The following is a 12,417-nucleotide window of genomic DNA, read 5'->3' on the forward strand; positions in this document are numbered from 1 at the left end:
GTGGGTGGTGCCATCCCTGGGCTGGTGGTCCTGCATTCTATAAGGCGGCAAGCTGAGCAAGCTGTGGGAGCAGGCTAGTAAGCAGCATCTATTTGTGGCCTCTGCATCAGCTCCTGCCTCCAGGTTCCTGCCCTGACTTCCTTGAGTGAGGAACAGCAATGTGGAAGTAAAGGAAAACCCTTCCTCCTCAACTTGCTTTCTGGGCGTGGTGTTTTGTCACAGCAGTAGAAACCCTAATGAGCCACATTTGTGACGTGCCTATTGACGCCTGGAGGTGTTAGATAGATACTCTTAAGACTAGACTTACAGATGTGTGTGAGCTGCCATGTGGGTACGGGGAAATCGAACCTCTGATTCCCTGGGAAAACAGCCAGTGCTCTTAACCTCTGAGCCATCTCTCCAGCCTACTAATGAAATTTTATAGGTATATAATATTAGTATTCTATAAACAACTTGCAGAAAACTTTTTTTTTCTAGAATTGTTTTTTTTCTTGGATTGTTATATAACTCAAGCTGACCTTGCACTCTTGGCAATCTGTGCTTCAGATTCACAATTAGAGATTAACAGTATGTTTTACAAAGCCCAGCTAAACTAAATTTTGCTATTGTGTGTGTGAGAGAGAGAGTGAAGGGACAGTGGGTCAGAGAACATCTTTGTGGAGTTGGTTCTCTCCTTCCATCTTTACCTAAGTCCCGGGGAGCAAACTCAGTTCTCCAGGTTTGTGTAACAAGTACAATTAACTGCTGAGCCGCCTCACCAGACCCTAAACCCAATCTTTTAACTTAAGTCAGTAAAGCTTTTCACCGAATAGGAAGGCAGCAATTCATTTGTGCCACTATAACAAAACTACTTAAGACTGGGTCATTTATTAGGCACAGAAACTTTACAGTTTTAGAGTCTAGAAAACTCGAAATGAATGTGCTGGCAAGCCCGACAATTCTGTTTCCAAGAAGTTGCCTTAAAGAAATAACTGTAAATTGATCTATGTGAAAACTTGTTTCAGACGATATTAAGAGATGCCAACTGGCACAAGGTGTCTGCAATAAACGCACCCAAGAAGGAATACACACCCAGCCATGCAAAGAACTGCAAATTGAACAAAACTAACATTTGCTTTAAAGACATTTATGAGAAGACAATCTTCATCTTTATGCATCTGTTCATTTACAGTTTAGTATCTGCGGGGTACACGGAAACATAAAACAACCTTAAATAGAAAGATCCTTACAAAGCTGTTTGTTTAGCTTCAGTTTAGTTCTGCTAATTTGAACATCTCAGCAAATACTCAAACCAGGAACCTGCACCTCTTTGAGTTTAGTGGCCAGCTGGTCCTGTTCAGCCTCAAGTGTCTCTCCCACCTGCTTCTCCATTCCTACAAGTGGATTCAGATCCCTTTCTTTGACCTGCTATCTTCTATCAGCCCCTCTCCCCCCCCCTTCAAACCACCCATTTACATACAGATGGGATATACCTACAGGTCACAAACTTGTTACACTTTAAACTTTGTAGTATTCCACACTTCCATCTCTTGATGACCCCACACATACTTAAATATTTGTAACTTCGTGTCTCCATCTTGAATACAGGCTCAAGTTTCTCTGTACTTTAAAAGGCCCTCTCATCCTTATTTCTTGCACCTGCAAGGGGTGAGTGATAGGTGGGGGTTTTAACAAAAAATTAGAATACCCACGATAGCTAGCAAGCACACTCTGGAGTTTGGCCAGTATGGTAAACGTGTTAGAAAAGTGGAGAAGACAGGTCTTTAAAGTTACAACTCCAAAAAGTAGGCGAGTCTAACAGTGAGGATATATACGCAAATGCCTGAACTGTAATTTCTTTTAACAGATTTGGTAAAACGACTTTCTGAGCGTATCAACAGCTTTTAAATCAAGTTTGGTGTGCAGTCTTAATGCAGCGGATTTTTAAATTCTGTTACTTGCTCCGCTGAACCTGACACTCCTTCCTGTTGCCCCTTACCACTCAGTTTCAAAGAATTAGCAGGAAACTTCCCAGTGTCCTGTTTGGCTCTAAGGACGGCGTGGGATGGGGGGCTTACTGGTTATTTAGAACACAAGGCAGCACTAAGACCTTTAGTTGTAGGTCACTTTCATCCACGCGGTGCCTGCGAAACAGGCTGTTCTTGGTCTGGAAAGCCGACTAGGAAGGAAGCTTGGGGTGTGGAGAGCTGGGATCTGGCAGGGCCTCCGGAAAACTCCCTTCTCCATGCGGGTAACGTGACTTCCGGCGAGCCAGCCCGTCCGGGTTCGTCACCGAGAGTCCTGCGAACTGATGCGCCTTCCCCGGCTCTGCTGCCGGAAAAGACCTGGCAGCCACGAATGACGTCACGCACAACTGGGTCGCCGGCGGTAGCCATGATGAAAACTGGCGAAAACGGAGCTTAACGTGACACGCCTGAACGATCCGAGGACCATCCCCGACGGATCCCAGCACCTTACAGCGGTCTTTGAGACAATATTACAAAGCCTACAGGCCATGCGGGATCCCCCTACGGACGTACGGCGGGCCGCAGGGCCAGTGGCCACGCCCTCGCGGCGGGACCTTGCCGCGTCACGGGCAGGGGCGTGGCCGGAGAGCGTTTCCTCCTCTTTCCCAGCCGGCCCCGCGCCTACCTGCCCACCCTTCGCCTCCTTTTCCGCGGCCGCATGCTTCGCGACCGCTGATTGGCTACGGAGGACGGAAGCTCTGTTGGGGTTTCTTTAGAAGTTTTCCCCTCCTGGGCGGCGGCGGAGCTGGTAACCAAGGTAGAAAACGCTCAAGCAGAAGCTTTCGTGACTACTAGGGATGGCGGCAGCTGCAGCAGGACCTGCATCGTCCCAGCGGTGCGTGATTTTCTTCACCTTTGCCATTTGCCTTTCTGTTCTCTCCTTGGTTAGAGAGCCCTGCTGAAGTTGTTGTTTTCTTGGCAGGTTTTTCCAGAGCTTCTCAGATGCTCTGATCGACGAGGACCCCCAGGCGGCGTTAGAGGTGAGTGAGCTCATTTCTGCTCCTTTCGCGCTGGGACTGTTGGGTTCCTGCAGACCCCGCCTCTTCCCAGAATTACCTTCGTGGGACCAGAGCTACAATTTTCAGTGTGTCTCAGTCCCAAAATTAAGATTCTGAGATTCATCTCTTCTTTGCCCCCTAGTAATCCCTTTGCCATAGATCTTACCCTTCCCCTCCACAAGCTCCTGGTGAGGGCACCTCCCTCCTATTTATTTCTTAGACACATGGTTACTATCTCTGATTGCTCTTGAAATGGCATTTATGATCAAAGAAGAGGCAAAAATAGGGCTTGATGTATCTTTTTTTTACTTTAACAGTTATGTTTGCCCTTATGTGTCAGGTACTGTTAAGTGTCCTTAATTAAGTTTACTAAAGAACGCTTTCCCGTCTGTGCCCGCGACTTTATAGATGACTGCTTGTTCTTGATACAACTGTTTATAAAAACGTGTTTTGTATTTAGGCTGACCTCAAACTTTGGATCCTGCGAGTACTTGGGATGTACCAGTAAATAAACCCTGTCTACATTTTTAATATTATTTGAATTGCCTTTGGGCCATTTCACGTGAAGTCTAGAACAAACTAGCTTTATATGGATGTTTCTTAGGAGCGCTGGCTGGACTCCAGAGAGTTATCAGGACATATCAAGTATGGTGGTACAGGCCTGTAATCCTGGTTCTTAGGCGGTGAGAAATTCAAGGTCAGAAATTCAAGGTCATCCTCTGCAACATAGTGAATTGAGGCTAGCCTTGGGTGTGTGAAACTCTGCCTGACACTTCAGAGCTCAAAGAATCACACTGGAAAAGGAAACTTTTTTTTTTAAATGTTCTGAGCCTTAGAGAAACCACTTTTCTAGAGGCTAGGGAACTAGTGTAGCTACATTGTTGCGTGAATGTTACAAGCTCGGTTTTGTATTCTTAGGTCCACAGAGTGATCATCAGGTTTTATTGCAAGGTATTAGTGATCCTGCTGGTGATGGCGCACACCTTTGATCCCAGTACTTGGGAGGCAGAGGCAGGTGGATCTCCTGAGTTTGAGGCCCACCTGGTCTACCGTGAGAGTTCCAGGATGGTCAGGATTACACAGAGAAACCCTGTTTCAAAAGAAACAAAACAACAAAAACCAAGGCATTAGTGACTTTTGAGATTAGGGCTACAGAGGCAAATAGTTTTTATATCTTTTGCCAAAGGAAATAAAAGCAGAATGGAGAGGAGGGGGAGGACTGACAAAGGAGGAGGAAATTAATAATTATTGAAAGCCTATTGAATGCTGGGTACAGATGTAGACTGCCCCCAAAGCCCTAGGATCATTGGCAGATGCTGCCCCTTCTAAAGTATTCCATGGAATACTTTACAGCCTCTGGTTACCACACGTTCTGCACTTCACGAGTTTCTTCTATTTGAATGAAAACGGGTATCAATGGAGTGTGGGTACAAGGGTAAAAAATTTATTTCAAACTGTCAAGGCTACGCAAGGGGAGTGTGTGTGTGTGAGTGAGTGTGTGTGAGTGAGAGAGCGAGAGAGTGTGCATGAAAGAGAGAGAGGGGGGTGCAGGGGAGAGAGAGAGGGAGAGGGAGGGAGAGAGGGAGCGCGAGCTCCTGGGTTATATGGGAAAGCCATACCTGGGAGGAAGGGAGCCCGTAAGCTAGGGTGGGGGCTTGTGAGTAGGGAATGAGAAAGTGTGGAGGCTAGCATTGACCTTTGACATGCTGATAGGCATCACTGAGATGTATTAATGGAAGAGCCCTACATCCCTTTTGCCCAGAGATAAGGAGAAAACTCTTTTTAGCTTGTAGGAACTCTCTTCAGGCCCCTGAAAGAATGCTGGCTTTTGTCTAAATGCCAGACTTGGGGAAAGGAGTTTCTTGGGGGGACTGACACTGTTTCTAGTCCCGCTTTGTTTTACTCTATTAATGATACAGTAGCTAGAATGACAGTTGGATCATGTCACTTTCCTACTAGAACTTTCCATGGCCTTCCCTCATACTGAAGGTCCAAACAACTTAAAATGGCCAGCAAGGTGCCTGGTGCAGTGGACATCTTGGAACTTCCTTTTCTTTCTATAGAGCTACAGTGTTTCGAGTGCTTCTGCTTCTTTTGCCCCAGATACACCTGACCTATATCTCATTTTACTTGGGGATGCCTATTTCTTTAGATTTCACCTGAAATGATCCCTGCTTAGGGGAACTAGTTTTTCTGTCTAAATTAGGCCTGAAAACAGCCTCAAGACAGCAGGGGTTTGTGCATCTTGATTCCTTACTGCTGTGCTCTCAGTGTAGCACTTGGTACTTAGATGGGCAAGCTCTCCTGCATGTTTTTGCAACCCTTGTTATTGGCATTAGCTACATTTTTACTCTGTAGGGAGTTGAAGTACAGAGTAAAAAGGTTAACTTGCTCAAAACAAAGAAGCTTGGAAGCGGCAGGTTTCTGGTTTCAAGGGATTAAGGTCATCTGGCAGGGGAGGACTGTGGCTATATGATACACCAACTGGTAGCTGACTTGGAAAGCCACATAGTTGAGAGCACAGCTTGAGATTGATCAACATGTAGTGGTAATCAGTGCTGACAGTTTTCTCTCCAGCAGTGCTTAATCAAATGGCTTGAAGGTTCTATGCTTAGACCCTAGCTAGGTGATTGTAGAGAAAAGAAGAGGAACCAGATTGAGGTACACACACACACACACACACACACACACACACACATTCTTTGAACCTTAATTAGCATTTTTAAAGGGCTTAAAATTTTAAATATTTGAAAATTTACTAAGAGTTAGTATTAATTAAAAAACTTTTTTTTTTTTTGAAGCTTTGCTGGAGTTTGAACCCAGGTCCTTATGCATGCTAAGTGCATGGTCTACCGCTATGCCTCCTCCTATAGCTTCAAAGTCGTATTTGTTTATTGAGACAGGGTTTCACATATCCCAAGCTACCCTCAGCTCATATGTAACTGAGTGAGAATGACTTTGAACTTCTGACCCTCATGCATTCTGGGATGACAGGCCTGTGCCAGGGATCAAACCCAGGGCTTCATGTGTGCTAGGCAGGCATTCTACCAAGTGAGCTACAGCCCCAAGCCATCTAAAGTGTTAGTTTTAATGTCTTTTTTGTTTGTTTGTTTGTTTTTGTTGTTGTTGTTTTTTGTTTTTGTTTTTTTTTTTGAGATAGGGTTTCTCTTTGTAGCCTTGGCCTTCCTGGAACTCACTCTGTAGACCAGGCTGGCCTTGAACTCGGAGATCTGCCTGCCTCTGCCTCCCAAGCGCTGGATTAAAGGCATGCGCCACCACTGCCCAGCAGTTTTAATGTACATTTCCCCGTCATTGTTCTGGTTAGTGGTATGCCTCTCACTGTGGGTTTAGCTTGCCTGTTTCCTTTTCTTTGTGTCGTGGAATTGATGCTGTTCAAGTGCTCTACCAGGGAAGCCACAGAACTTATGTTCTGCAAGTGTGGACTGGTAGACAGTGTGCTTGGCTTAAGGCTGCACTAATTCATAGCCTTTTGCTGCCGAGATTCAGTTGCTGGCACCAAAGATGTTGCCTCTTGAGGTGCTTCCATTGACAACCACAAACAGCAGTGCCCTAAAAGCATGCTAGCTAAGATTATGAATCATTATTTTAACGATTTGTTTAGGGCTTTATTATAACTTGTTTATTCATAAATCACATTTTATCCATTTGTAAATTTGTCATTCTTTTAAGTTTGGCTCTCATTGTCTTTTGTTTGTTTATATGATTGTTTTGGAAACTTCTTTTTTGTTACAGCCTTACCAAGTCTGTGCATGTTTTATGAGACTGAACAATTACTATTAAATTTATGTTTTGTTTCTTTTTTTTTAAGATTTATTTATTTATTATATATAAATATACTGTAGCTGTCTTCAGAAGAGGGTGTCAGATTTCATTACGGGTGGTTGAGCCACCATGTGGTTGCTGGGATTTGAACTCATGATCTTCTGAAGAGCAGTTGGTGTTCTTCCCTGCTGAGCCATCTCACCAGCCCTAAACTTGTGTTTCTTAACTGGCAGTCGATTAGTGGTCCTAAAGAACATTTACAAGTGGTTTGAAATACTGAAGCTTTTACTTGACTTTTTAAAAAGAGGAATATATAAGCTGTCTGTGGCTCATGCCTGTAATCTCAGCACTTGGGGCTAAAGGAGGAGACTACAAGTTTGAGGCCAGCCCAGGCTGCATATACATCCTATACTACAGACATGGTGGTAGTTTTTGTTTTTGTTTTGGGGGGGTTGGGCTTTTTCAACCTCTTTTAATTTTAGTTTAAGACCCAGAAGCTCAGGCTAACCCTGAACTCATTATGTAGGCAGGGATGATTTTGAACTAAAGCTTCTCCTGCCTCTCCTTTTCTAGTATTGGGATTATAATTTTATACAGTCATATAGTACCAAGCCTGTTTTAATATGGTATTAGGGATTTGTCCGAGAGCACAACTGGACAGTGCAGAGAGGGAAAGACACTGGGGCCCGCGGTCCTCCGTGGGGTGCCTTTATCTACCCCTTTCTGGAAGGCTCAGGATGGGGGGCCTGGGGGGAAAGGAGGCTTAAGTGTAGCCAGAGGTGACTCCAGGGAGACAGTGCCTTCCAGACAACAGGATAAGTCACATCACAACTCATTGCAGCAGCATGTTCAAGACTTAAAGGCTCAGGTCAGATGGGCTCCTAGCCCAAGAAGAGGAAATGGAGGTGAGGACCCACTTCTAAGCAAGAAGCTGCTTGCACTTTATATCTGCTGACAGAGGGAAAGTCAATTTTCTCCAATGTAATCACTGTGTATATTAACTACACTCCAGGGCAAACCCAGGAGTTATCAATCAGTTAACACAAAGTGAACTCCATGGTTTTACTTATTTGTTTAGAGACCATAAAGTTAGATGGATAGGGAGGTGGAAGGGTCTGGGAGGAGTTGTGGGAAGGTTAAAAAACATCAAAGTACATGAAAAAAATTCTTAAGAGGAAGGGGGGGGGGAAGCGTTTTGTACCCATAATGGAAGCAGTCTGCCTACTGAGCCACATTCATAGGGAAAAAAAGTCTATATTAAAACTAATTTTTTCCTTAACCTGGTATTTGGTTTATGTGTTTTATAATGTTTCTAAAAATACTTTTTTGAATTTCATGACCTTGACATCAACTATAGTATAATCATAATAAGTATAATCTATTATAGCTTTTTGGTCATTCTATTCCATTTTTTGTTTTCTTTTCTTTTCTTTCTTTTTTTTTTTTTTTTTTTTTTTTTTTTTTTTTTTTTTGAGACAAGATCTCTCTATGTAACCCCAGCAGTCTTCTAATTCTCTATATAGAGAAGACTGGTCTATATAGAGCACAGAGATTCCTCTACCCCTGCCCTGCCCTGCCCTTAAACTGGGATTAAAGGTATATGTTATTTTCAGAATTGTTTTAAAAATTAAGTAGAAGATTTACTTAACCTAAAGATTTCAAAATACTAGAAAACATCTATACAGGTGATGGAGGGAGGCGCTTAGTGAGAGAGCTGGGGGTTGCTACTGTTGTGTGTAAGTTCTACTCTGGGTCTTTACATACCTTGATTTGGATCCAGTCTCTTGCACAGTTTTGTCCCGAAGGAAGTAAGAGAATGAATTTACTGTGCCATCTGGAAAGAGAGCATTCTGGTCCAGTGGTGCTCAACCTTCCTCATGTTGTAGTGACCTACTTCCCCCAAACCATGAAATTATTTTTGTTGGTACTTCATAACTGTAATTTTGCAATCATTTGTCAGTATTTGTTTTCAGACGGTCTTCAGGTAACTCCTGTAAAGGATTGTTTGACCCTCAAAGGGGTCCTAACCCACAGGTTGAGAACCACTGTTCTAGCCAGATGAAGCAACGTATTTTGAGGGACTGTTAGGTGATTGCTGTGGTTGGACATGAGCTGGATGAAGAGTCAGTCACACAGTGTTAGAGAGAGACGTAAAGGCCCTGGCAAGAGCCTTTGGAAGGACCTAGATTTTTGCTTGGCGTCAGCTGCAGAGCTTTGTATAAAGGGTTTTGATGTTACTGCTTGGCCTAGATACATTTAGTGCTTTTGAAGTGGTGGATTATAGGTGTATTTGGTAGGATTCTTTTGTTTGATTTGTTTACAGACAAGGGTCTCATGTAACCCAGGCTGGTCTGGAACTGGCTGTGTAGCTGAGGATGACCTTGAACCCTCAGTGCTGGGGTTACAGGCATGCGCTACCATATCCAATTTTGTAGGTAGCGAGGATTGAAGCTTTGTGCATGCTAAGCAAGCACTCTGCAAATTAAGCTATCTCCTATCCTGGGTTTAGGTCTATTTTGATCTGGTATACATGGGTTTTGAGAATCATTAGAATTAAAGTCAATAGTAAGTGGTTATTTAAATACATACCTCTTTTATAAATACCCATGGATGGTTCACTGAATCTTTTTGTCTGCACTTGGCATTGGCCTTATTAACATGTGATGTTTCCTTGCATTGTAAATGATCCGACTACTGTGTGAATACTGTGACTACTCGGGGCACTAAAGGTTTTTATCTCTGTAATGCTAACTCTAAATCGGTTGTCTGTTAGGTTTTATCTGGGCTTTGAGCAGAATGTTGTAATCTGTTTTGGTTTTCTGGACTTGATAGGAGGGAAGGCTGGGGAGCTGTGCATTCACTCATTCTGTTGACCTCCGTGAACTGTAAAAGTTAGGTAGTTGGATAGTTTGTCGGTTGGTTGGTTGGTTGGTTTGGTTTTTCTAGACAAGGTTTCTGTCTCATAGCCCTGGCTGTCCTGGAACTCATTTTGTAGACCAGGCTGGCCTCTAACTCGAAGTCTGTCTGTCTCTGCCTCCCACATGCTGGCTTTATATTTTCTAGGTACCTCAAATTCTGTATGGTATTTCGGCCTTCTCCAAATGAGGAGGAATTCTGAGCTGGTCTTTGTATCTCAGCTGAGCTTTGGGGAATAAATGAGATGAAAATAATTACTGTTTATTTAGCTCTCACAACAGACCAAGAACTGCTAAGTGCTTTTCATAAGTGTTACATTTTGAGTTTGGTATGGGTTAGGGGAAGGAGGAAGGAGGATTCTCTTACAATGACAAGCTCCATGCTTGTTTCCTTAATTCTTTTTCCTCCAATAGGTTATTTGAGTTAAGTTTCTAATTAGAATTTGATGGCTTTAAACAATTTACTGACATTCCATGTTTGTATTTGTAGGAGCTGACTAAGGCTTTGGAACAGAATCCTGATGATGCACAGTATTACTGTCAGAGAGCTTATTGTCACATTCTTCTTGGGAAATACTGTGGTAATGTGTCTTACAAACTGTTTTTGTCATTTTGTAGTTTACTTATAAAATTTTCCCAAGTCAGAATGTCCAAATGCAGTGTGGTGTTGTGTGTGTGTCAGCGTGTGTGGGCGTGAAAGCCAGAGGACAAGTCTGGGTGCACCCAGGAATGCTGCCCGCTTCTCCAAAAGACAGGAGGTCTCCTTGGCCCAGAGTTCACCAGTTAGGCCAGATTATAAATCACCACACCTGGAGTTCTTATATGGGCGCTGGGGACTGTATTTAGGTCTTTGTGCTTATAAAGTGAAGGCCTTCTTCCATGGCTGAGTCATCTCTCTATCACCATCTTTGAGAGAAACATGCTGAGTAACATTGACTCAACAGTTGTCTCTTCTACTGATGTCTTTTCTACAATGGGCAGGGAATTTATAGAGATGGCATTCATAGCGGCTGTACTCACTATTTTCTTTTTGTTAGCAATTTTTAATTAAAAAATGTATTTCTAAGTTGTGTGACTTTAAAAATCTGAGTGTGGGGTAGGCAAGAATGTGCCTTTGAATTAAATTACATAAATATTGTTAGTGAGAAGAACAGGTAAGCTGTTGGACACAGCTTCATGTACTGATGATAGGTGAACTTTAAGAAAGAGCTAAAGGAGATGGGAAGAGGCCTTAGCATGGATATTGCTCTTTACAAAGGACCTGAGTTCTCTTCTCCACACCCATGTTAGGCTGCGCATAACTGCCGGTAACCTCTAGCTCCAATAGATCCTGATATCCTTTTCGGGCTTCCCCTGTGGGCAGACTGGCAGACACACAATTTTAAAGATATAGTTTTTAAAAAGAAGGAACGAAGCCAGATCAAATGGAAGATATGAAAGTAATACTTAAATTTTATCTTGGATTAGTTTCCTCTCACTTAAAACCATTTGGCCTTTCACCAATTTAAAAAGTTAAAAATAAAATGCTAATTCATTTGTTTTACATTATTTATTTTTTGTGTGTCTTTGTGTGCCAGCTTGTATGTGCCACAGTACATATATGGAGGGCAGAGGAGAAGTTGAGGAAGTCCATTCTCATTCTGCCAGGCGAGTCTTGGCATTGAATTGAGATTGTCAAAGTTTGACAGCCGAACTACTGTGCTGGCCCGGATTCAGAGTTTGTGTGTAGTATGTGCTAGATCTGTAAATATCTGATTAAGCAATCTTACCTTTTCATATATAGATGGTATTGCCGATGTAAAGAAGTCTCTTGAACTCAATCCAAATAATTCTACTGCTATTCTGAGGAAAGGGTATGTAATGCGTTGGGTTTGGACTATAGCCAGTAGGCGTTGATTTGTTGAGTAAATTTATACATGATGTAATCTTACAATACTAACTTATGTTAGTATGTTAACTGAAGTATGGGATAACAGATGTATGATTTTTAAAGCAGTGATGATTGAAATATCTGCAAAGTATGGATGGAACTGACAGATGCTCTCTGTCAGCCAAGCCGGTTAGCTGCATTTAATAATAAGCAAAACCTTAGTCTACTTTGAATGTCATTGTTAAGCACTGTTTATTATCACTGATAAGCATGACTTATTTAACTGAGAACCTAATTCTTTTGCATAATTGTTTTGACTTAGAACAAATGGATATATGGCTATATTTGTACAGTTAAAATCAGATTCCTCTGAAATGAGTATTAAAATTGAGTTTTAATGACCATTGCATTAAATGTTACAGTATCTAAAAAAAGTTCTGATTTATTAGCATAAACTTGAAATAAATTCTCTTTCAGCATATGAAAGTCAAATATTTTATTTAGGAAGAAGTCTATTTTCTATGATTTAATGTGTGTATATTAATTTGTAATGTTATCACACAGGATATGTGAATACCATGAAAGAGACTATGCTTCTGCCTTAGAAACATTTACAGAAGGACAGAAATTAGACAGTAAGTATTAGAGTTATATTTTCATAATGAATATCCCTTCTGGATCTTAAATACCACAGTTAGATTTTGTTAAAAATCTCACTGTCCCAGAAACCCAATACCCCCTTTCTTTTAACGTTATTTTATGGTGATTTTAGGATTTGAATTCACTTAAGGTTTGATTAAATTGACCTTACTTTAGCATTTAAATTACAGATAAACTTTCCCATT

At 42.1% G+C, this 12,417-nt stretch overlaps 1 protein-coding gene and 1 long non-coding RNA gene across 2 annotated transcripts in view; one reads left to right on the plus strand and one right to left on the minus strand.

Annotated features, from left to right (window-relative positions):
• Positions 1–1,115: 1,115 nt before the first annotated feature.
• On the minus strand, positions 1,116–2,150 carry LOC116084246. The gene is made up of 2 exons (XR_004116051.1): positions 1,477–2,150; positions 1,116–1,179 (listed from the first exon to the last, which is right to left on the minus strand). It is a non-coding gene; the product is annotated as an uncharacterized LOC116084246 (long non-coding RNA).
• A 200-nt stretch (positions 2,151–2,350) lies between these two features.
• Sugt1 (SGT1 homolog, MIS12 kinetochore complex assembly cochaperone) overlaps positions 2,351–12,417 on the plus strand; it is a 40,551-nt gene continuing 30,484 nt past the window's right edge. Inside the window, exons 1-5 of the mRNA XM_031361040.1 lie at positions 2,351–2,841; positions 2,929–2,986; positions 10,193–10,283; positions 11,486–11,555; positions 12,137–12,207. Coding sequence (XP_031216900.1) covers positions 2,804–2,841; positions 2,929–2,986; positions 10,193–10,283; positions 11,486–11,555; positions 12,137–12,207 — 328 coding nt within the window. The 5' untranslated portion in view covers positions 2,351–2,803. The remainder of the gene's footprint in view (positions 2,842–2,928; positions 2,987–10,192; positions 10,284–11,485; positions 11,556–12,136; positions 12,208–12,417) is intronic.

This window comes from Mastomys coucha, unplaced genomic scaffold, assembly GCF_008632895.1.
Source record: "Mastomys coucha isolate ucsf_1 unplaced genomic scaffold, UCSF_Mcou_1 pScaffold9, whole genome shotgun sequence".
NCBI lineage: Eukaryota > Metazoa > Chordata > Mammalia > Rodentia > Muridae > Mastomys > Mastomys coucha.